The sequence below is a fragment of the Sceloporus undulatus genome, chromosome 5 (assembly GCF_019175285.1).
Source record: "Sceloporus undulatus isolate JIND9_A2432 ecotype Alabama chromosome 5, SceUnd_v1.1, whole genome shotgun sequence".
In the NCBI taxonomy this organism is placed as follows: Eukaryota; Metazoa; Chordata; class Lepidosauria; order Squamata; family Phrynosomatidae; genus Sceloporus; species Sceloporus undulatus.
Genome location: NC_056526.1, coordinates 32,641,929 through 32,665,740, shown reverse-complemented (window position 1 = coordinate 32,665,740; position 23,812 = coordinate 32,641,929). Strand labels below are relative to the sequence as shown.

The following is a 23,812-nucleotide window of genomic DNA, read 5'->3' as shown; positions in this document are numbered from 1 at the left end:
CCTGTAAAATAACCTGATAGTGACATTGAATTTCTTAGGAAGAAATCTTATTCGAGTGACACTACTCTTGGTAGCAAGTGTTGCCAAGAGTGACCTTTGGGTTTTCTACAGATTTCACAAGCATCTCACCTGGTATTTGTTCCAGACTCATCCTCCAGACTATACATTATACAGGGAACACCCTCAAATCATAGTGAAACTTGTGAAAGTCTCTCTTTCTCTCCATAGTGTACAAATACATTTCCTGGGCAACACTATGCAGTGTGCTTGCACATTGGCTCAGGAAGATAGGGAAATACTCAGCAGTACAATACAGAAGATGAAGGGGATGTTTGCTTGGTGTGAATGTGGGTGAGCTGGAACAACAGAGAGGTACATACTTAGTGGAAACCCAGTGTTCTGTTGACAATTCCATCCTCTTGCCCTTTGTATGTAAAGTTAACTGGCAGATATTGAAATTATAGTCAAAATTCTTACAAACCAGCATCAATTAATATTTATGACTTCCATACCCCACATTGGGTTATTTATAATAAAAAAAAAATCAGAATTTTTGTGTGCAAGATGCTCTCCATTACCCCAGAAAGACAACATCAGAAATACCTGTATCTGAGGATAATATTCAAATTTCTAGTTGCCAGCTCTGCTTTGAAGGCAGCTGAAGGAAACGCCCAAGCATGATAGGATGGTATAGGACAAACTTAGCATCCTACACACATTCCACAATTCTGTCTGTTCTTCCCATACATATAATCTTATGAGTCCTGAATAAAGTTTTCATTAATTCTGAAATTACATTAATTCTGAAATCAGCACTATTGCTTTCTACCATGCTCCAAAATACCCACTATACTAGTTTCTACCATGTTCCACAGTATCAGTCAATGGACCATGTACTAGCAAATATCATAAGATTTGAACAATATGTGCAGAGATACAAGGGGGAAAAACCTTCATAAATATCTTAAGAGGGTGATGCACAATTTTTGCTGTGCTTGCACCCTGTCCCCCACTTGCACCCTGGGCTTGGACACCCTGGATGGGTGGGCCCTAATAAAGTTTTGCCTCTGTCCCATGGTTAAGCCCTGAGTAAAAGTCAAGACCTTAAAGGAGCATTTTTGATTGTGTAAGATTTACAGAGGTTGCTTAGAGGGTCAAACATAATGGTGGCAAAGCTTGCAAAAGCTTTTGTGTGCTTTGCTATGTTTATTTAATGAAATGAAATTAGTTTTACATTTAAACAAAAAAAGCCTTCCTGGCATAAATTTGCTCTTCCACTTAATATGTAGTGGGATATATTTTTGTGAAATCTAGTGGTAATTAGTTTAAATTCTTGTTCTTTCAAAAGAATTCTGGTTAAACTTGCAGATGGAAGGGCAAGGCCTGGGTGAGACTAAATAGATTGTGTTTGTTTACCAATTGGGGCCTTGTGGTTCTCACTGAGAAGAGAGAGGCAAACCTGTTTTCCCAGTTTGCTAGAGGAGTAGTTTGAAATGGAATTACTGAGATGAGGTGACATTTTTCCTGTGAGCATTGAAGATGGGGTGGGGGTTGAAATATGCTAGCAAAGGGCCTGTTGCATCTTGTCTTTCCATTACTGTTGAACATCTCAGGAATGAGCGTTTCCTTTTAGAGCGTGCTTCTTTCTGATAGTCCTGCTGTTGGAAATATGGATTAGGATGTGAGAGGAGGCTGCAAAAGAGGCAGCTTGCTCCAGCTACTTCTCCTGGGAGAAGACCCCAAGGCACTTTTGAATCCAGTTGTTCCTAAAGAATTAAGGGGCACTCCTGTTACTTTTTCTTAGTATGGAAGGCAAAAAAACAACAACAAAAAGCAGAGTAAAGTAATTTGTAAAAGAAAAATGCAAGTGTTTTCTGCACTTTTAGAGATTCTCTTCTCATGTCATTGTGTTTTCCTCTCCAGTTCACAAAGCAAATTAGCTCAGGGACTCTGGTGGTTTGTTCTTTCCTTTAACTCAGTGAGTGCTATAGTTACAAATACATATAAATGTTGAATTAAAGAACATTTGGCTGGTGACTAATGCTGCTGACTGGAATAGGTTCTGGTAGGCTGTAGCAAGATTGGCAGACCCAGCTGTATTCTTTTTTTCCTTTTTGATTTTGATAAAGGGGACTTAGTGTAGGGAAATGCTGAAGCAAAGATTTTGCTTTTCCGATCTTAGAGAACCAGGTTTTCATTAATATTAAAAAGAAATGTTATTTTTATTACATTATTGGGAGCTCATTTGTGTTTACTGCTGACCCCACCCTGCCTTGCCTGTTGCAAGAATCTGAAGAAGCAATTGTGTTTTTAGAAGTAGAATGACGAGAAATTCCCCAGAGGCAAATGCAGAGTGTGAGCTCTGTACACACCAACACAGACAGGCACACCAGGGTTGGGAACTCCCATAGAGACAGCATGAAGGAGAGAGTGAGAGGAGGGGGAAACGTAAGCAGGAGAGCAAGCAAAGCCCGAGTAGGAGGCTGGAGAGAACTTTCATCCTTGAACTGATAAATTTGATCTTGCTTTGCACCCCCTTCCCCCCCAGTCTTGGTAGCCACATTTTTGTTGAAGTCTCTCCTGCATTTCTGGGATCAGCTCAACCAACTGCTGGATTGGAATCGCTCAGACTGACACGATGTATCTCTGGGTAAGTAGGGATCTGTGTGAGAGCTTACACGCTTTGCACATATAAGGAGTGGAAATGAGAATTCTGTGTGAAGAGGTGCACCCTCTCCACATTTGGATTGCACTCTTTTCAGCCCTTTGCTATGCTTTATTTGACCCTATGGGGAAAAAGTAGTTACTGAATTTTAACACCTGGCAAACCTCTGAACAAATCTTGCCAAGAAAACCCCATGATAGGTTCGCCTTAGGATTGCCATAGAAAGGACTGGAAGACGCATACCACCACCAACTACTTTGTTCTTGTGTGCTTCTTGGAAAGTGCTATGTGTGTATGTATGTGTGTGTGTGTTTTGGAATGGTCATTTTCTTACACCTGTAGTTCCTTACATTTAGTTTTGGAATGGTCATTTCCTTACCATCCTGTTGAAATCAGAAAATAGAGACAATTATTTATACCATCATTTATTTGGAAATTATCAACCTACTCTAATAAAACAAGTCTGATACACCATCTGAACCATGGTACTTGTGTACACTGAAGAAAATTCACAGGTAAGAAGCTTTCCTCAATTACGCCAGGGAATAATACAGAATCTTATGTCGTTGTTCTGGTATAACTAGAAGACAGTGATGGCAAAGAAGGGGACGACTTGATAAGTGTATATGTGCCTTCAAGTCACCTGTTGACTTATGGTGACCCTCATGAATTTCATAGCGGTTTCTTAGGCAAGGAATACTCAAGAAATAGTTTTGCCAGCTTCTTCCTCTGGAGTATAGCCTATAGCGCCTGGTATTCATTGGCGGTCCCTCAACCAAATACTAACGAGGGCTGACCCTGCTTAGCTGCAAAGATCAGATGGGATCTGGTGCCTTTGGAATATTTAGGCCCTCTTAGAGAATTTGGTACAGTGACTGAAATCTAGCCAAGGAACAAGTAATCATAGCTAATTTGTAATTGTGGTATATGTGGTCAGACTTCAGGTTCAAGGAAGAAAGTGCTACAGTTGGGCCACACATGTAGCATGTGGTCTTCCTCTCTTTCTACTACACTACCTATCTGCTTTCTTTACTGTGCAGCTCTCCCATCCATACATGGTGATGGGAAATACAATGAATTGGACAATTCTAACTTTAGTACTCAGTTGTATACTGTTTAAGATCTTGTCTAGTTCTTTCATCACTGCCTTTTCCATAACTAATCTTTTTATTTCTTGACTGCAGTCTCTATTCCGATCAATTGTTTTAATCCCAGGCACAGGAAATCTTTTATTATTTCAATTTCCTCATTGTCTAGGTTGAATTTACGTAGATCAACCATGGTCATTATTACAGTATTTTATTTTTTTTAATGTTCAGCAGCAAGCTGCTTTTGCACTTTCTTCCTTGACTTTCCTTAGTAATTTTCCCAAGTCTGTTTTGTTTCCTGCTAGTAATATGGTGTTGTCTGCATATCTTAGATTGTTAATTCCTCTTATCTTCACTCCTCCTCCTTCTGAGTCTAAACCTATTCTTCTTATTATATTTTCGGCATACAAGTTGAACAGATAGGGTGATAATATACAGCCTTACCTGGCCCCCTTGGCAACTGAGAACCATTCTGTTTCTCCATATTCTGTTCTAACAGTGGCCTCTTGTCCTAAGTGGAGATTTCTCATCAGGACTATTAAATGTAATGGCATTCCCATATCTTTAAGAGCATTCCATAATTTTTTTTGATCTGTCCCGTCAGTGGCTTTACTGTAGTCTATAAAGCACATGCTGATTTTCTTTTGGAATTCTTTTGTGCTTTCCATTAGCCATTGTTTGTTTGCAATGTGGTCCCTAGTGTTTCTGCCTTTCCTGAAACCCGCTTTCTCTCTCCATATATGATTGGAGTCTATGTTACAGAGTTTTAAGCATAATTTGGATGTGTGGGAAATAAATGCTGTGATCCTTAAGTGTCCCTTATATCAAATGGCAAAATCAAGGTTTGCTTTTTGGAAGTAATTTTCCTCCCAAGCCATAGATGATTGAATCCATGGATGCATAATCTGTGGATATGGAGGGCCAGCCTGGGCTGAACCTGCTTATAGTCTAAAGTAAGACAGGATCTGGTACCCTTACGGTATTTAGGCTCTTACATAAAACATTACACACAATTAAATATTACAGTGCGCCCACGTCATATGCAGGTGCATTATATGCTGCTTTTAGCATACGTTGAAAGCAGTGATGGAAGAAGTGGCGCCGTGCGATGGAAGGAGCTATGGCGTGTTTACCCGTGGCGCACACCACCGTGAGCATGAGCCCCATTAATGGGGCTCAAGCATATGCAGCATTTATTTTACACCAAGGGGGGGGGCTGGAATGGATCCACATGTAAACGAAGGGACCACTGTACACAGGTATTCAAAGGCTATCCCCTCCATGACCCTGGTCACTAAAGCAGAGATGAATGAATGACAACAACCCTGTTTTCTGAATCAAGAAAAACAGTACATTGGGGTGGGGATGGGGAAATTATTTGCATCATAGAAGTCATGTGAACATGAATGTTATTGTATGATTTATTCTGAACATGATATTGGAGTTCGGTAGAAAGAGACCCAAGGCGAAAGTATCGGTTATACACCAGAAGGAAGGAAATGTACGCACTGAAGATGTTTGAGACACTGTCTTCTAGGGTTTCCAGCTTTCAACTAGTCATTTCTCTTTTGCCTTTAAGAGCAACTTGGTCTGCATACCTGATCCAGTGATAATGTTTTTTTCTCTGAGTTGTAAAAAACTTCACCTGCTGGTTTCTCTAGCTATTAAAGGCACTCAATGAGGCAACAGTATTCTTTCTTTTTCTTTATTTGCATCTGTATTGTCCTTGTGACTAAGAGGGCTAGAAACTTGCTATTATTGAAAATGAAAATTGAAATTCATCATATTTTGCAGCAGCAATTCTCAGAAAGTGTGAAATTCATATAAGAAATAATACAGATGACTACCAGCCCTGATTGTGACATCTGATTTTGGCGGCTATTTCTACCTCTTCAAGGAGAATGGAATATAGCAGGGAGTGCAATGCAAAACCCTTTCTCTGGTACTAATAACACAAGAAATGTCCGTCTTGATGGTGCAATCTGAATAATAGAGTAATGGTGAGTTGGACCAATGGTCCATCTATTTTAGCATTCTGGCGAAGTTTCTGTATACTTTTAACATAGCATAAATAGATGACAGCATAATTATACTGGATTTCACAGTTGCATAGGTGATTATGCAACTGAACCAGTGCCATGAGTTCATTCATCGCACAAATGCCAGGTATCTACTCTGAAAGATGAGAGAGAGAGGGCCATGTGTGTGTATGCTTGTAGAGAGATTGGCTGCTCTGTTATGATGCTAAGGCTCTATTGTTAGTTTCCTGCATTTGGTTAGTATATGTTGTCACTTTAAACATGATAGCAAAGCAACCTGCTTTTGTGGCTAGTAATGAATGCTAAGACCTACTTCTCTAGTCCAGACTTTTGAATGGTTTTCTTTAAATTATAGACTTCACTATTATAGTGCCATATATTTTCCAGGGTGCTTGATGCAGCTTCCTTGCTGAAGCCAAGTAGGTTTGGGTCTAGTCATGGCCTGGGTAAGAGTATTTCCCCATCCAAAGTAGCTGTTGACACCAGCTCATTAACTGCTGATTTATTTTCTCTGGAGATTTTTCTTACTGGTACCTCTGACTGCTGTAACAGTGCTTAACTAAGTGTGTGGAATAGAAGAAGCTCATGCAGAGACACTCAGTGTGAAAGCAGTGTTGCTCATAAGTACTTCAGCTCCCCTGGTTTGTTTGTTGTTGTTGTTGTTAACTGCCCTTGAGTCATCCCTGACTCATGGTGACTGTATGGATGAGACATCTCTAAGAATCTCTATCCTCCACTGCACTGCTTAGGTCCTGCAGATTTAGGCCCATGGTTGTCTTGATTGAGTCCATCCATTTGCCATGTGGATTGTTTGTCTTTCTACTGCCTTCTAGTTTTCCTATCATTATTATCTTTTTTAGTGAGTCATGCCTTCTCATGATGTGGCCAAAGAAACTTGGCCAGAATGCTGAAACAGATGGACCATTGGCTCAACTCACTATTATTCTGTTATTCAGATTTGCACCACCAAGATGGACATTTCTTGGGTTCTTAGTACCAGAGAAAGGCTTTTGCATGTCACTCACCATTTCACTGAAGAAAACTGCTATAGTCCATTCTCCTTCTCTATTCCAGTTTCATCATCTTGGCTTCCAGGAAGGGTTCTGGCTTGGTCTGTTCTAGAACCCATTTCTTTGACTTTTTGATTCACTGTGTCCTTAGCAGTCTTTTCCAGCATCACATATCACATGAATTGATTTTCTTCTTGTCTGCTTTCTTTATTATGCAGCTGTCACATCCGTACATGGAGTGGACAATTCTAATTTTAGTTCTCAGTTATATCTTTACTCTTCAGGATCTTGCTTAGTTCTAGCCCTTTTCATTCTTAGTCTTCTGATTTCTTGACTGCAGTCTCTGTTACGGTCAATATTTGATACAAGGTACATAAAATCTTTGACCATTTTGATTTCCATATTGTCTAGGTTGAATTTATGCATATCCTTTGTGGTTGTTATTTCTGTAGCAGTAAGCCTACCTTTGCACATTCTTCTTTAGCATATCTTAGATAGTTGATGTTCCTTCCTCTGACCTTCACTCCTCCTCCTCCTGAGTCTGAACCCTATTTTGAGCTTTATGGTTGTCCTTTAATGGATCTGCTCCTTGGGTTCATACAAGAGCTGATTATTCTTTAAGAAGGTAGACCTTTGAACCTTGCTATTTGTGGGATTCTTTCATCATCACCATCACCATCATCCTCATCATCACACAAGACATTCTCCTGCATACCCTTACTCCAGGCTGGTGATAATAGTGTGACCCATAGTGCCACACAGCTTTGTCAGTGGTGGCACCCTGGTTATTGGAACTCCCCTTTGCCAGAGTTGCAGTTTTTCTCTATGCTTGTATCTCAAGTGACTGAGAGAATGTGATTTTCAAGGTCAGTCAGTGAATTTCCATGGCTAAGTGAGGATTTGAATTCTGTTCTTCAGAGTCGTAGTCCAGTGTTCAAACCACTATAGCACACTGGCTATCTTAGATTATTTTAAGTGTTTTTAATTTGTATATATAGTGGTGTGTTTTATTTATGGTTGTTAGTCTCCCTGAACTTTTTGAGGCATGAATAAAACAATAACAACAACAACAATCTTTTACAAGACAGACCTATCTTCATTGAGCCATGGTTGCCAGAACATTTCTTGACATTTCTCGACATAGGATTTCCTTGTACTTTTGCGGGTCTTTTTGTGAAGGGAGGAATAGAATAAGGGGCCTGATTTTTCATCCTGATGAAGAAACATTGAAACTGACAAGTTGAAGGATCCAGCCATTGCAAGGCTAGAGGAAATTCTCCCTCATGCTAGGAAACCTCCAATGAGTAAATTGGTCCTTTTTGTGTGCTTGTCAGGTCCTGTTATTTTGATCCCCTTGCTACTTGCATGTATTTTCTCATGTTACACATTAAAGGTTTTCTTATTCCTTGTCTGAGTGTTTTTAGCAGCAGTCTAGGCTGCCCCGATTCCTTGTGATTGGGTGGGCTAGAAATAAATCATTTATTATTATTATTATTGTTGTTGTTGTTGTTGTTGTTGTTATTAGGCTCAGGAGAATGGATATTTGGAGTCTAAAGAAATGTTTTAATTAGTTAATGAATAGCCATCAGATATGTCTTTAAAGATCTCAGCTGTCTCCAGCACTTTGTATCAGTTCCATCTCTGCATGCAGTTTGTCTTCAGTCTGTTCCCAATAGATGCAGAAGCCCTGTGAGACTATAGCTACTGTACTTGCAACTATAGCTCACAGTTGGCCAGTGATGTGTACGTTATGCTCTGATTCATTCTATCTCCAGAGCTACTGGGACAATGAGGTTCTCAACCTGAATATATTATTTCATTTTAAGATTATTATTTATCATTTTCACTTAAACTGGAAGGTGATACTTCTAATCTTGCAACTCGAGTAGAGCTTTCTCAGATAGGCTGTCTGTATGGTGCCTTGGCTTTCTCTTAAAACAGAACAGCTATTTTCTGCAAATATACCAATCTTTTTCTTTTTTGTATTATATTATGGGTTAACAAGACAGTCTCTTTCATAGCTGCTTCCTTTGGGGTTTTCAGAGGAACGCTAATCTCTGGATTTAGGATTATTAAATGGACAAAAATCATTGAGGATCTCTGATTACCTTGATTGTTTAATATGCAGGTATCAGTCCCACACCTCATGTAGAAAGCTTTTGAACTAGTATGTTCTACAAAAAGGAGTTTCTCGACTGGTTTGCTGCAATGTACCAAATAACCACCAGTGATTCAAATGAGTAACTTTTCTTGATTGGCCGTGGAACTCTTATGCCACTGGTGACCACTTTTTTTGTTTAGTGCTTCATCATTAATCTTCATTTTTACTGAATTTCTTACTTTTATTATTTTTGTTATACATTCTTTTTCAAGTGTGGCTTCCCAAGGTGTTTACTAAAAGTATTGTAAGATGAACTTGGTCTCAGCAGGTCAGCAAATGATTTCTGGAACAACTATGAAAATCCAGACATTGTGGTCAGAGGCATTAAAATTATGTTATTGGCCTGTTACAGACAGCCAAAATAAAGCTGCTTCGAGTCACAGTGGAAGTATGGTGTTTCAAAGGACTGGAGCGTGACTTTGGTGTGGCTTCTGGACTCTTAGGACGCATGCATCATTGAAACACCATACCTCCACTGTGACTCGAAGCAGCTTTATTTTGGCTGTCTGTAACAGGCCATTGACTAGTTTTGTAAAATGGAACATGGACACATCTTTTTGTTGTACAGTCAGCCCTCCATATTCATGGATTCTGCATCCATGGATTCAACCATCCACGGATTAAAAATAATTCCCCTCCAGATATTCCAAAAAGCAAAGCTTGATTTAACTATTTTATACTGTATAAGGTATATCATTTTTTAATTGTGTATAATGGGACTTGAATATCCATGGATTTTGATACCTGGAACCAAACCCCAGTGGATACCAAGGGCCCGTTATATATAATAAAAAAAGACCATACATGAAAGGAAATAATCTAGTTCAGAGGACTGTGTTAATTAAAGTAGAACATGTCAAGATGGGGGTGCTACTAGCAAGTAGAAAGGCAAGTCTGTGGATTGGGATTCAGCGTCACTTGTTCTAGAAGGGATTCCTCTTGAAAGGGCAGGTTTGTAGTTTAAGAGTACCCCATGACTCTGTGGTGCCCCAAGACTTGCAGCTCATAGGGGATGGCAAGGACTGCTTTTATACCACCTTTTTTTGAGTTGACCCGATGTGGCAACTGGCACTGATGTCTTAGCTACCTTGCAACTTTACTACAGCAGTGCACACTACAGTATATGGAACTATTCTTACGGGGTGTCTAGAAGTTCCAGATGGTGCAAAATGTGACTGTTAAGGAACGAATTGATGCTTGGTGTTGATATCCTATTACTCCAATATTGAAGGACCTGTATTGGTTGCCAGTTGCTTTGTAGGCCCAATTAAAGGTGTTGGCTTTAACCTTTAATGCTCTAAATGGCCTGCAGTCTGACTACCTAAATGATGAACTTGTGCAAGTCACACTCTTTCAGCCTCAGAGGATGGCAGTGACAAAAACCCCTTTGAAGATCAAAGTTTAATACCCAGTGAAACTCAAGGTTTTCAGAAATACAGAAGCATGCTTTCTAGGAGGCTTTGTTGCTGTGTGCCTTCAAGTCATTACCAACTTATGGCAACCCTAAGGCTCATGTCTCCTCTCCTGAATATGGGACTTGAACATCCATTGATGCTCCCTATCATGGGATTTTCTTTACAAGTTACTTCAGAACGGTTTTTGCCATTGCCATCCTCTGAGGCTGAGAGAGTGTGATTTGCCAAAGATCACCCAGTGGGTTTTCATGCTGAACCAGGATTTGAACCCTGATCTCCAGAGTAGTAGTGAAACACTCAAACCACTGCACTATACTGCTTCTTTTAGGAAGCTACCAGCACCAACAACAAAGCCTTTATTACAGTCTACAGACCTCCAGGCAATGCAAAATTAAAAAAACACAGTTTTAACACAACAATAGCATATTAAAAGTAAATTTGCAATATAAGTACAAATACTGTGCGCCCGTGTTATATGTGGGTGCGCTTTATGCAGTCTTGAGCGTACGCGCTCAAGCCACGGGGAGCATACAGGGCGCAAGGGGTGGTGCATCTCATTCAAATGAATAGGCGTGTGCCTGTTGCGCCACCGCACGCTCTCGCACTGCTGTGCGCTCCTGCGCCACCGCACACGAGCCCCATTCAAATGAATGGGGCTCCAGCATAGGCAGAATTCGCCTTACGCGGGGGGGGGGGGGGGGGGGGGGCGGAATGGATCTCCGGCGTAAGGCAAGGGCCTACTGTATAAATAATTAAAGATAAAAACCTTCTAAGCCTTCATCATATTAATCTATTAAGAACATAAGCAAACTCTAATATGTAAAAGCGATGCTGTTCCTTCTCATTATTCTGTATACTGTAAGATTGGGCTGGGTCAGGAGAAGACATTACTATTAGTTGCTAATACCAGTTATTGATTCTTAGCTGTAGTAGTTACTATAGCCCTACGGGCCTTAATTGCTGCGAAACAGAATTTTGCCACCTCTTCTGTGACATTTTTATCAGTATCTTTTAGTAAATATCTTGTGTACCAGCCCTGAGATCTTCCGTGGAATTTCTCTAATAAAGGTGTTATTAACCTTAATCTGTCATCTCTGTAGAAAGTGCATGTGAGAAGGATATGTGATATGGATTCTACAGCTCCTTCTCCACATGGACACAGTCGATCCTTATACTCAAAGCTACCTGGTATTAAAAACTTCAGGCCACCTTGGGAATACATCACTGGTGGATGTGTTGAGTTGCATTGTAAAGTGTAACTTCTTCAATGACTGAAGATTTTTATTGTGCCTTCTTATTCCAGTATTCAAATGCAATTTTTGTTCATTTATGTAACCCAAATGGCACCGTCTATATTCAGGACCAGAGACATGAGTTTACCCAGTGAAATTCCAAAGTTTGCAGAAGTACAGACACATGTTTGGTGTGGAAACCCAAAAGGAGGACCCCTCCCAACACTGAATATTGAATATGCTTCCTTGTCACAGATGTTCACTGAGAGAGGAGAAATGGAAAACTGGTTGAGAGGGGGAATGGATTGGAGTATTATGGAGAAGACTGACTTCAACAGTGAACAGGAACATTCAGCAATGCAACATTTTGTTGCAGGTTCCACTTAGATCACATTTTTGACAGTACACAAGTGGGAAAATAATCCTGAAATCGCATAAAACATATCTTGAGGAAAAGGGACAGCTATGAAGATGGTGGTGGTGGTGGTGGTTTGAAAATATTCTGCAGTTTTTTTTAGCCTGACTGCTCCTGAACTTTACTCTTGCTTGTATTTTATAAGTAGGACAATGCAGAACTATTCTGAGAAATAATTCAGTGGCTGTCAGTTTAGCCTTTTAGTATTCTCCAACTCTCTTGTAACCTTGGATTCTAAAATGTAAGGATGCTTTTAGACATCATGTTCAACTCATGCTTCCAGCAATTACTTAGTTACACATGTGTTATCTGCATACTGCGGGATGGTTTTGCTGCTGTCAAGTATGTGAGATGCTCTTTACAATCCCAGAGTGTTAGGGCCAGGCCATGTATGGCTTTTAAAAAATAATTTCTCTCGCATCAAACATTAAAAGCTTACTACTTAATGCATACCCAATCCAATGCTGATCTAGAAGGAGAGGGTATTTTGGGTACACATCACCACTTATTTTTGAAGCTTATTGAGCGACATTGTTCACTCCTCCAGCATAACCTGCCTCACAGGGTTATTGTGATTATCAATGGGATACATGTACCATGTTCTGCCCTGAGCTGGTGGGAAGGAAAGGACAAGTTAAAAAATAATAATTATGTATTTATATATTATGCTGGAAAGATGTTCAGATTATATTTCAGTGGAAGAATTTGATAAGGTGCCATCAAATTGTAAATGGATTACATCATTGAAATGTCACTGTTTTTTCCTTGCAGGAAACATCATGTCCTGCAGTTATACAATTGGTGCTTCATGCACAATGGACAAATGATCAAAAGCAATTATATTTCATAAATTGTATTTGCAGTGACCCATTGTAAAGATTCTGATCTACTCCTTACCACTGGACATCACAGAAGAAAAAATCCAAATACATTCCTTTTACTTTCACATCTGATGTTTTAAACAAACCATCAAAACAAAATATAGTACAGTTGTTCCATATTCTCTAGGGTTAGGGGAACCCATGAATATGGAAAAACCACAAATAACAAAAACACTGTTTTTACCTGAGAGGATACCTCTCTAGGAATCTCTAGGTCCTCCAGTGCAACTCTGTGGTCAATGTCCCACATACACTGACCATAGAATGGCACTGGAGTAGCTACAAATTTTAACTTTTAGTTAAAGTTGACCACAGAGTTGCACTGGAGGACCTAGACAGTCCTAGAGAGAACATATTAATGAAATCCGTGAATAATCAAATCCGCAAATATCAAAGCCACAAATATGGAGGGATGACTGTATTGATGTTTGGTCGGTAATTATTAGTCACAATATGAAACTTAAGTCTACCACAGGATGTTGCTATTTGCCTAGATCCCACTACATAGTACAGAGTGGAAGGGAACGGGAAATGTGCGATATCCACGTATTTCCAGATAATTTTCCAGCTCTTGTTGAAAAGGACTCCTTTAAAAAAAACAAAACAAAACAAAACAAAAAACCAGGTAAATATTGTTTATATATCTTCTCCTGCTTTTTTCTTTATGTGGTGCATGTTCAGTGCTTGTAAAGGAATTTGAAGTGCATTAGATGAAATGAGTTTTTTCCTCAATTATCTGTAAAAATTCAACCTTCCCATAGACCTGCTTGATTCGGTCTTAAAATAAAGATTGTGTCAAAGTACTCTGAAATGCCTATTTTGCCTCACTTTAACCTTTTCATTTACAATATATTGTATGCAAGGTAAGCTCAGTTTTTAGTTTCTTAGGACTGGAGACTGTAATGTTTTCTATCTTACTCCCATTAGTCTCTGAGCTCATCATCATTGCCACCCTGGAGATTGGAAAGCATCGTCTGCTGCCACACCTAGGTATTACCAACATGATCTAACTCATGTTGTTATATTTCTTGTCCTTTTGCAAACGGTGTCACTCTTCTTATTGTTATTTGCTGTCAGCTTGGCTTCATCCTGTGGCAGCCCTATGAATGAGATACTTCCATGAGCCCTAGTCATCAGCAGCCCTGCTCAGGTCTTGCAAACTCAGGGTTATGGCTTCCATGATTGAATCAATCCATCTGTACTGTGGTCTTCCTCTTTCTTCTTTTCACTTTTTTCAGAATTATATATTTTTTTCCAACTAGTCAGATATGTCTGAAGTATGATGGCTTCATTTTAGTCATTTTGACATCTTTAGGTTTGATTTGCTCTAGGACCCATTTATTTGGCTTTTTTTTTTTTTTGACAATCTGTGGTATCTGTAGTATTTTCCTTCTGTGAGCCTTCTTAACTGTCCAGCTTTCAAAACCATACATCGAAATAAGAAATACTATGGCATGGATCATTTTGACTTTGGTATTTAAGGATATATCTTTATACTTGAGTATTTTATCTAGCTCTTTCACAGCTACCTTTTCAAGTTTTATACTTCTTCTAATTTCTTGACTACAGTCTCCATTTTGAATAAGGACTGAGCCATGATGTAGAAAATCTTTTAACTATTTTGCTATCTTTATTCATTTTAAAATTGTATGTGAATACTCCATGATTATTATTTTTGTTTCCTCAGTACAATATATTCGACTGTAATCATGTTTTGCCGTTTCTTAATTAACTTCATAAGTAGTTATTCCAAATCTTTGTTATTTTTCATTAGTAATTTTGTGTCATCTTCATATCTTCAATTATTGATTTTCCTGCCTCTAGTTTTCTTCTTCCTCTGAGCGTATTCCTACTTTTCATATGATATGTTCTACATACAGTATAAACTAAATAGATAGGTAATAAAATGCAGCCTTTTTCCAGCCCCTTGCCAACTGAAAACCATTCTGTTACTCCATATTGTTTTGTTACAGTGGCCTCTTATCCAGAATACTGGGTGATTAAATAGAATGGTGCAAAAGTAAAACTGTTCTTATTTGTTTTTGTACCATTCTTTTTTAATTACCCTGTATACTTTACTCATCAAGACAACCAAATTTTGTGTTACACTAATTTCTTTCACAGTGGGCTTTTAATTCAGAAAGCCGTCTTGTAATTCAGAAAGCACAGGTTTATTTCATTCTGAAATTATTTGGTTCTTTCCATTATCAAGTGTACGTTTGCAATATGATCCGTAGTGCTTCTTCATGTTCTGAACTCATCTTGGACATTTCTTGCTCCACATATGGTAAAAGTCTTTGCTGTAAAATCTCTTTAAGTATCACTTGCATGAGAGATCGGTGCAGTAATCCAGTGCTTATTGTAATACATCTTGTTTTCATTAGAATCAAATATATGAGAGTAATGAAGAGGTAAATAAATATTCAAAACTGCTCTGAATGGAGAGGTACTAAGCTTGAGGGAACACATACTGTTAATCCCCTTTTGCTGACGTAAATGTTAGCAGCACCACTAATTTATTTGCACATCAGTATTAGAGTAGTGTTAATATGAAACTTAATGGTATACCTCTCTCATCCTCATTTCAGCACATACTTGTGAGGATAAACTGAGGGAGGGAGCCATGTACCTTGGCTTGACTTTATTCAAAGAAAAGCAGAATATAAGTTTAAGTGATAAATAAGACTAATATATATCTCTCATTCAGTTTACTTTGTTCACCTCTTCCAAATTTGAATTTAGATTACTGCCATTCTGGAAAAGAGACATTTAAAAGTGGAGGTTGAACAGTTTTTGTTACTAGGGATGCTAGAGGCATTCTCTTTTATTTTTAAATCTGTTCGCTGTGTAACTGCAATCTGTGAGTGTGTTGAAAATTTTGTTATGAGACACAGACATATGTTTCTTCTTGGAATCTTAATAAGCAATTGATGCTGTCGGTATAAAATCCTCTTACTGCTCTGGATGCTACACTGCCTCCTGTTTATTTTGAAAAAATCCTGTCAAATTTACCATATCAAAATTTCTGCATTGCCTGCAGGTTATGAAATGTTTGGCTAGTCCATTTTCTTCCCTCCAGTTGTTGTCTTTGAATTTATTTCCTGGGGTTTTTTTTTGTTTTCTTTTTTGTTTTGCAAGAGCATGCATGTTGCTAGCCACACTATACTGCAAATCCCATCATGTCATTGTGGGACTGCTTTGCTTTTAAGTACTGTAGTGGTAGTAGAGATGCTGTGGATTCAAATACAAAAACAAAGCTGCTCTCGATTTAATCCCATTATGTGTTGTTGATCTCAGGACCACTGGACTCTTAGTAGGATTCTGGCTTTAATCCTGTAAAGATCAATCTTGCCCATTGCTCTTTCTATCCTGATTTTAAATCCCTCTTTAATCTTGTTAATTGCACCAAGCTGTTTTCCTGTTCACCAGTCTAACTGTGTTATGCCTTTGCCCTGTTGTCTCTGACCTGCTTTTTTCTTAGTTTGCAAATAAAGAATTTCGGTTTTACAGTGGTTGACTTTGGTTTGTACACCAATGACCCATGTTCCCCAGTTTTTATTTCAAGTATTTAGGTCATAATAATTAATTACTTTACTAGAAGGTTACTTCAGCCCAGTCATCATCTTGAAAAGGTGAGTTGATTTGCCACTTACATTGTTCCTCTCACTGGTAAATTCAGTGACACTGTAACATTGGTGCTGCTTCAAAAAGCAGTGCCTTGAAAAAAGGTACTTCTGGTATAAGACAAACTCAAGAGGAGATAATCACTTTACTGTTTAGTGAAGAGTTTCCTACAAAGGTATTGCTGGAGCACAGGGATCCTGGAATTATACAGCTTGGGCAGAATTTCATTTCCTTTAATCACTATCTTTATCTTGACATGCATTTAGCAACTTAAAGTAACCTTGGGAATAAAAGCAGGCATGCGTTGAAACTTGGGGTTCTTCATTTTCCATTTTGTGCTGCTAGTCACAAATGCTTTGTGCTGCCTTTTATGTATTAATACACAGCACTAATTTTTCACTATGACAGATGGCTCTTGGCAAAAGAAATAAAAGGAACCAGGCAAGACTTAACATATTCATTTTAGTATCTCCTATAAAAATTGTGGTGGTATAATTTAAAAGAAGTGTTTTTGTGAGGGGAGGTGGATCATCACTCACTTACTTAGGGTTGTTTTTTTTTTTTTTTTTTTTTTTTTTGTAATTTTGGTAAGAAATGATAAACATTTTCTAAAACCAGCCTGTACTGGGACTCCTACAGTTCTGCCAGATTAAATTCCTTCATACATCTAAGGACCTGCTTTATTTGGTTTAAAATAGAATAAGGCTGTCTTCTGTGTTGCTGTGACTTGTAATCCCCTTCTGAGCAATACTGCCTGCAATGTCAGCAAACAGAGTAGTATTGTGTGTATTTGATTTAAAGGGGAAAACCTTTTGGGAGGATTGGAGTGGACACACACCCATCTTGTTGCGTCAGTATTTTCTTTGTGTCTGACCTTTAGGAATCAGGGTTTAGTTCTTTGATTGTGGAAAGATTGTTATCTGCATCAGCCTTGTGTGATCCCAGCAATTCTTGGGTTTGGGGAATTGCATTTTGGGCAACATGGTGACTGTGTTCCTATGCTTTTTGTATTGCCAGGAGCAAGAGTGGGGGGAAACTTTTGATTTCTAATCCGCTTTAGAGGAAGCTCCATATCAGGGCTGCACAGAAACATCCAGTCAAGCAGCTCCTTTATCATAAAGGGGATTTTAATTAAAACTGTTCTTGCATCATGAACGGAATGAACGTCAGTGCCAGCCCGCCCCGTGTTGGGCATTTATCTCCTTCAAACCATATTACCAATAATTGCTACATTAAATCAAAGTCGGAGAGATTAGAGGTCTGAATTGGGCAGGCAGCTGGTACCAGACTAGGGAGCTCCATACTGCTGAGTTGCTGATATGGGGTCTCCTCCTCTAGAGTGGAGATGAAGAACTACTGGTATAGCCTTCAGGTGAACCTAATTCTCATTTGTAAGATGGGATGTTGGGTCATAATCAAGAAACTGTGGCAGGCTGTAGTTATATGTCTGAAACATCCCAAATGCCTGGTCTTTTACATTGCTACTTTCGTCTTAACTTTTCTGAGAAGCTATTTCCACCTTCTGAACTCAGTTGGATGTAATGTATGTAAGTTGGGAGCCTGTAGGAATTCACATAAGTAAGGGGGGGATGTATGGTTTCTGCATATGGTGGATGGGGGAAGAGAATCAGGTGTACAGGAAATCACCAGCCAAGTTGGAAAGACAAGATCTGTGTTGTACTTAAGTTGTCCAGGACCCCTGGCGGTATTAACAAAGAACAAAAAAGTAATTCAGTCATTCTCTTCCTTTTTTCTCAAAGACTAATGGAAGTGGAAACCTGGGACTCAGGGGTCTGCTTCTTCCACAGTATAGATGGCCCTGTAGGGGCTGTCAAATAAGAACAAGTGATGTCCAAAACATACGGCAGAAATAATCCTGTTTGAGCCCGGTTTAACTGCCTTGGCTCAGGGAATTCTGGGAATTGTAGTTTATTGTGTGGTACCAGAACTCTCTGACAGAGAAGGCTAAAGTGTTTCATAAAACTACAGTCACCAGAATTCCCTAGCATTGAGCCAGGGAAATTAAAGCAGTCTCAAACTGGATTATTTCTGTGGTGTGTTTTGGACTTGAGAAAGTCTTCCAGCTTAAATTGATACTCTTCATATAGGAACACTTAAGTTACAGTAATTTTTTTTTTAAATCCCAGAATCGTAGAAGTTGTGATGGGGGAGCATATGGCATATATATACACCAATCCTAATTTCTCCAGAACTGTCATTTACAAACATCCCCTCTGTATTTGTGCATTTCAGCCACAAAGCTAAGCAGTACTATTGCACAAAAGAGCAGGGAAAGATTATCTGATTATCTCCATTGCAGTGCTGTACCTATTGGTATGGATCTCCCACTTCATTATTAGTAAGAATAAATGTGGATCTTGGGGTGAAATGCTACAATGGGTCCACAGTCAATAGTGGGTTTCTGTTTTCACTGAATTGGAACAGGAAGCCTTTCTTAGAGCTGCCAACTCTGAACCTGAGCATTTTATTATAGATTAGGTTGAGAAAGTTTTAGGATGATTTAAGAAAGAGATTGGATAGTATAGTATAGTATAGTATAGTCCCTTAGTTTAATGGCATACATTCTTCCAGCTCTTATATCCACCTCTAAAATGCTTAGTCTAAACTTGTTTGGGGCTTGAGTAGGCAAATTCACTTTCTACCTCTATTATCTTTTCTTTCTCCCCATCTACCCCATCTTCTGGAAATCTGTACAAACCAACCATCTTAAAATGCACTTTTCCTATCCCCTTATTGAAGGTTTGCAAAGAGGAAGGGAGCTATGATACAGAGAGCCTTGCAGTGCTTCTGCAGTGTCAATATTGGAGGTTAGAGGTGTGCCTGATGCTGGCTTGGATTTCAAGCTAGACATTTCCTATTCAGAACACTGCTTAGGTTACAGCAAAGGTCAGTCTACTTGAATTTTTCTCTCAGATACCTCCCAGCCCAAGCCCAGGGCTCAGTTGCATACAGAAGCAGTCTGCTCTGTTAACTTGTATGAATACACTGCTGTGCAGCTACAGGCACACTAAAATGTTAGATTTCTGTGCACTTTTCTATGGAAATCCTCACTTCTGCCATAGAGAAAGAAAAGGGGTCAATTTGAACCAAGCAGTTTCATCTCTAGTCTTTTTTTTATCTCTATAACAGGCAGGGCCACTTTGTTAGGCAGTTTAGGCACAGTGGCTAGGGCCTATGAAAATTTCAGGGCCTACGAAAACAGGGTTAACTTTTTTTTAACTGAACTAAGAAGGAAAACAAAATTTCAGAATCAAGATATATTTTATATTTTCATCCACAAAAAATAGAAATAGCATTTAAAAAAATTGGTTTATTAAACAACAGTTCTTGAAAACATAAACTGTCACAAATCACATTTTTTATATAAAAATCACAACATATAATATTGGTTATTGCATTATATTTATATTATGACATTTTTATTTGCAAATCCTCTGAGCAGGCAGTTGTTTTAATATTTCACTTTTTATAGAAAGTACTGATAAGGATGATAATTTTGACTATGATAATCTAGTCAGTTCCAGTTAATTCCAATGGGGAAGGGATCAGCTGAAAGAGGAAAGTCATCAGTTGGAAGGGGATTAGTGGGGAAGGGATCACTCCGCTGCAGCTTCCACCTTTTCAGGTAAAGAGGAGTCACTACAGCAGCTGAAGTAGGAAGAATGGATGCCTGATGCCCAGGCCTTGGTACTACATCCTCCGCAATTATCCTGGGACCCACTTCTTTGCCTGGCTGCAAGTGGTGGCAGGTTAAAAAAAATAATTAAATATTTATTAATGTCAATTTGTGGATGTGATTATCTTTTGATTGTTGTCTGGCTGTAGTGATCCCACGTAACACAACCAGTGCTGTAATGTGCCAACTAAATCCCAAAACTATGAATTTATGTGGAATCCCCACCTTGGCTACGTCCTGACCTGCCTGTCCAACCTTTTCTATGTATACATAGAAAATATCACTGCGGTTGATATGACAGTTTTTAGACTGATGCCCATCTGTCCCTAGTGGAATGTTGAGGTGAGATGGAGAGTCAAATACAAGAATGCCTAGGATCTATGAAAACCTTAATTCATCCCTCATAGTATGGCTAGGCAAATTGTGGCCTCTCTATATATTACTGCAACCCTCAGCATTCCTTACTATTAGTTATGCTAGCTAGGAGTGGTAGGAGTTGTAATCCATCAAAATCTGGAGGCCTGCACTGTACGTACAGTCTATGGTTTTAGCTGCTATCAACATTACATAGGTTCTGGAAATTCATAAACTCTTGTCAGATCTTTTGTGGATTTCTATTTTTTTATTTTAATTTATAAACTCATACTTTGTACAGCTCCTATATTCATGGGGTATTGTTCTGAGATTCCCCCCCCCCCCATGTATACCTGATACTGCAAATACTTGGGAACTCTATTATTTCAATGATACAAATGACTTCCATCCCCAAAATACCATAGAACCAGACTTCTCTAGGCATTTTTTGATCCTGCAGCGTAAATCTGGTATGCTTGGGCTGGAAGCTGACCACAGACTCTCACTGGAGGACCTAGAATCCATTTTCATAATGGATAAGTAAAACCATAGATACCAAATCCGTGGATATGGGTGTCACACTGTATACGAAAATCACTGGCTTATTTTTGGATGGAAAGACTTTCAAACTGATAGGAACTCAGCAACACAACTTCTCTTAGAAGCACATCCTGAGTTCAAGACAGTTGCCTCTTGCCAAGGTCACTTTTGGAATTAGAACGTCACAAAAAATTATAGTTAAACCTAATTAGCTGTGTATCTCTCTTTTAGAAAAATTATGTATTTCCTGCCATCTGTGTTGTCTTCTTTTGCCCTTCTCATAGACCAAGGAACATAGTCCTTTGTCTGTTCTGCCAAATCCTGCTTATTAACATCTTTTCCTTCCAATCTTTAATGTTAGAAGAGGAGTTAAGCTTTCATTTAAATCTTGTTGGTTAATCCCAGCTACATTTGACCCATTCACAGTCAGTTGTTGAATGATGGGTCGACACCTAGATAAAACTAATGGATTCAGTGGATTTACTTTAGTTAAGACTAAAATAGGATTTAGGCCATTGAATGTGGGAAAGACTACTGTATATACCTTGAGAGCATTTGATACAGAGTTGTCAGAGATTTGTTGATAAGCTCTTTGAACTTTATGTAGAAATACTTAAATATGTGCTACATTTTAAACAACTTTTTTAAAATCTTTCCTTTGCCTAGTTTAGTATTGACCTGTGTATTCAAGAACTGTGCATAGTCTGAGTGCCTTTTATCTACTGGGCACTTTTTACTGTTAGAAAATTTCTATCCATGAGTTTGCTACATATTAAGATAATATTTATAAATTAATGTGTATAAATTAGCTGCCTTTTTAATTTAGTCATTTGTTGCACATTTCATTGTTCCTTGTATTTAATTTCTGTTGTATGCCACTTTGCATGACTTTTATTCATAGGAGAGAATTTCAGAAATTCTTCAGAGAATGCTTGCCTGGAAAAAGTTGGGTGTATATATACTGTGTGAGCCTGGGAATGCAGGAGTGATTTGCATGGGTATTGTTCTGTGCTGATGGCAGGCCTCAGGCTGGGAGGCTAATGCAAAAGAGGATTAGTGTCTGCTAATTGGTGATCATTATCTGCCAGGAAAACTCCTGACTAGTGGTTTCCCATTTGCATTTGCAAATGCAAATGGGAAACCACTCAGCCAGAGGCCTGCCATTAGCAACAGAACAATACATGTGCAAATCACTCCTGCATTCCCAGGCTCACACAATATATATATACACCCAACTTTTTCCAGGCAAGCATTCTCTGAAGATGCCAGCCACAGATGCTGGCGAAATGTCAGGAAGGAACTCTTGTAGAACAGGGCCACATAGCCCGAAAAACCCACAGAAAATTATGGAAGCCGGCCATGAAAGCCTTTGACTTCACAAAATACTAACTAATAGTAATAAATTAGCACTTTGCAAGCACAGATTCCTTTTAAGGAGAAAGAACTTCTTAAATTGAAGTATGAAGAAGCAGTGAAAATATCATTCAGCAACACTGTGTCCTAGTAGGTCTGTGTTTGGCTTTATGGTGGTATTTTGGGCTATATTGTTATGTAAACTTCATGCCTCATATTTTATACAGGTTGAGCACCCCAATCCAAAAATCTGAAATCTTTCAAGATCAAAAACATTTTGAGTGCCAACATGATGCCACAAGTAGAAAATTCCACACCTGTAAACAATATACACAAATTTTGTTAATGCACCAAATTATTAAAAATATTGTATAAAATTATAACTAGACTGTGTGTATGAAACATAAACTAATTTCATATTTAGATTTGGATCCCATTTCCCAAATATGTTATTGTGCAAATATTCAAAAAGCCAAAAAATAAAATAAAAATCAGAATCTGAAACAATTCTGGTCTCAAGCACCTTGGTTAAGGAGTTCTCAGCCTGGAATAACAGTTGCTAAAATGACTTGTTTTCAGAATTTTATAGTACTCAATATATCTTGGATGATTTATATGCCAAATGTCAGGTTTCTGAGTATTTGGGCTGTTTGAGATCTTTAACATGAATCTGTGATTAAAGAAAAAATGTCCTATTTTCAGACTTTTTTTAGTAGTTAGGGTGTCTACCTGGGTATTGGATTTTAAGCCTCTAGCATAGTAAGAAGTATCATAATAATATTAATGTCTCTGAGTGCCTTCTTCTTCTGTCATTCTCTCTGCCTTGCTCTTACAAACACATATGTGCATGCACACAGCTTCTTGCCTAGATAATTTTCAGAGCTCTGGTCAATTTGATCAGTTAAATTTGCAAAAAAATTCTATGAATAAAATATAAAAATGTTATTTTTTAAAAAATCAAGTAAGCATGCAGTGCTACAGCCCTCTCAGCACTAAGATAAAGTGCCTCTAATATTTACATGGAAGGGCAGATAAATGGTATGATTGCCATGATCCCCTGTTGCTTCTCCCAGCAGCTAGTATTTAGAAGTAAATTGCCTCTGTACTTGAAAGCTAATGAGGATCACTGTGAATGTGTGTTTATGGTTCAATGTCTTGTTCCCGCAAAAGGCCATATATATATATATATATATATATATATATATATATATATATATATAGAGAGAGAGAGAGAGAGAGAGGTTTTTTCCCCTCTTTCATTCTACTTTTCTTTATGATTGCAAGTGCTACCAGCAAATGCCATCCTCCAAGAGCCCTCTGATGTAGTTCACATTTTGT

General features: G+C 38.5%; 1 protein-coding gene across 14 annotated transcripts in view; it reads left to right on the top strand.

Moving 5' to 3' along the window:
* The window catches only part of RBFOX2 (RNA binding fox-1 homolog 2), a 257,860-nt gene that overhangs the window by 73,797 nt on the left and 160,251 nt on the right, over nucleotides 1–23,812 (top strand). Inside the window, exon 1 of one of the 14 annotated variants that reach the window (XM_042469498.1) lies at nucleotides 2,570–2,650. The exons of the other annotated variants lie outside the window; for them this stretch is intronic. Coding sequence (XP_042325432.1) covers nucleotides 2,639–2,650 — 12 coding nt within the window. The 5' untranslated portion in view covers nucleotides 2,570–2,638. Of the gene's footprint in view, nucleotides 1–2,569; nucleotides 2,651–23,812 lie in introns of those variants that run through there. 14 annotated transcript variants of the gene reach the window in all.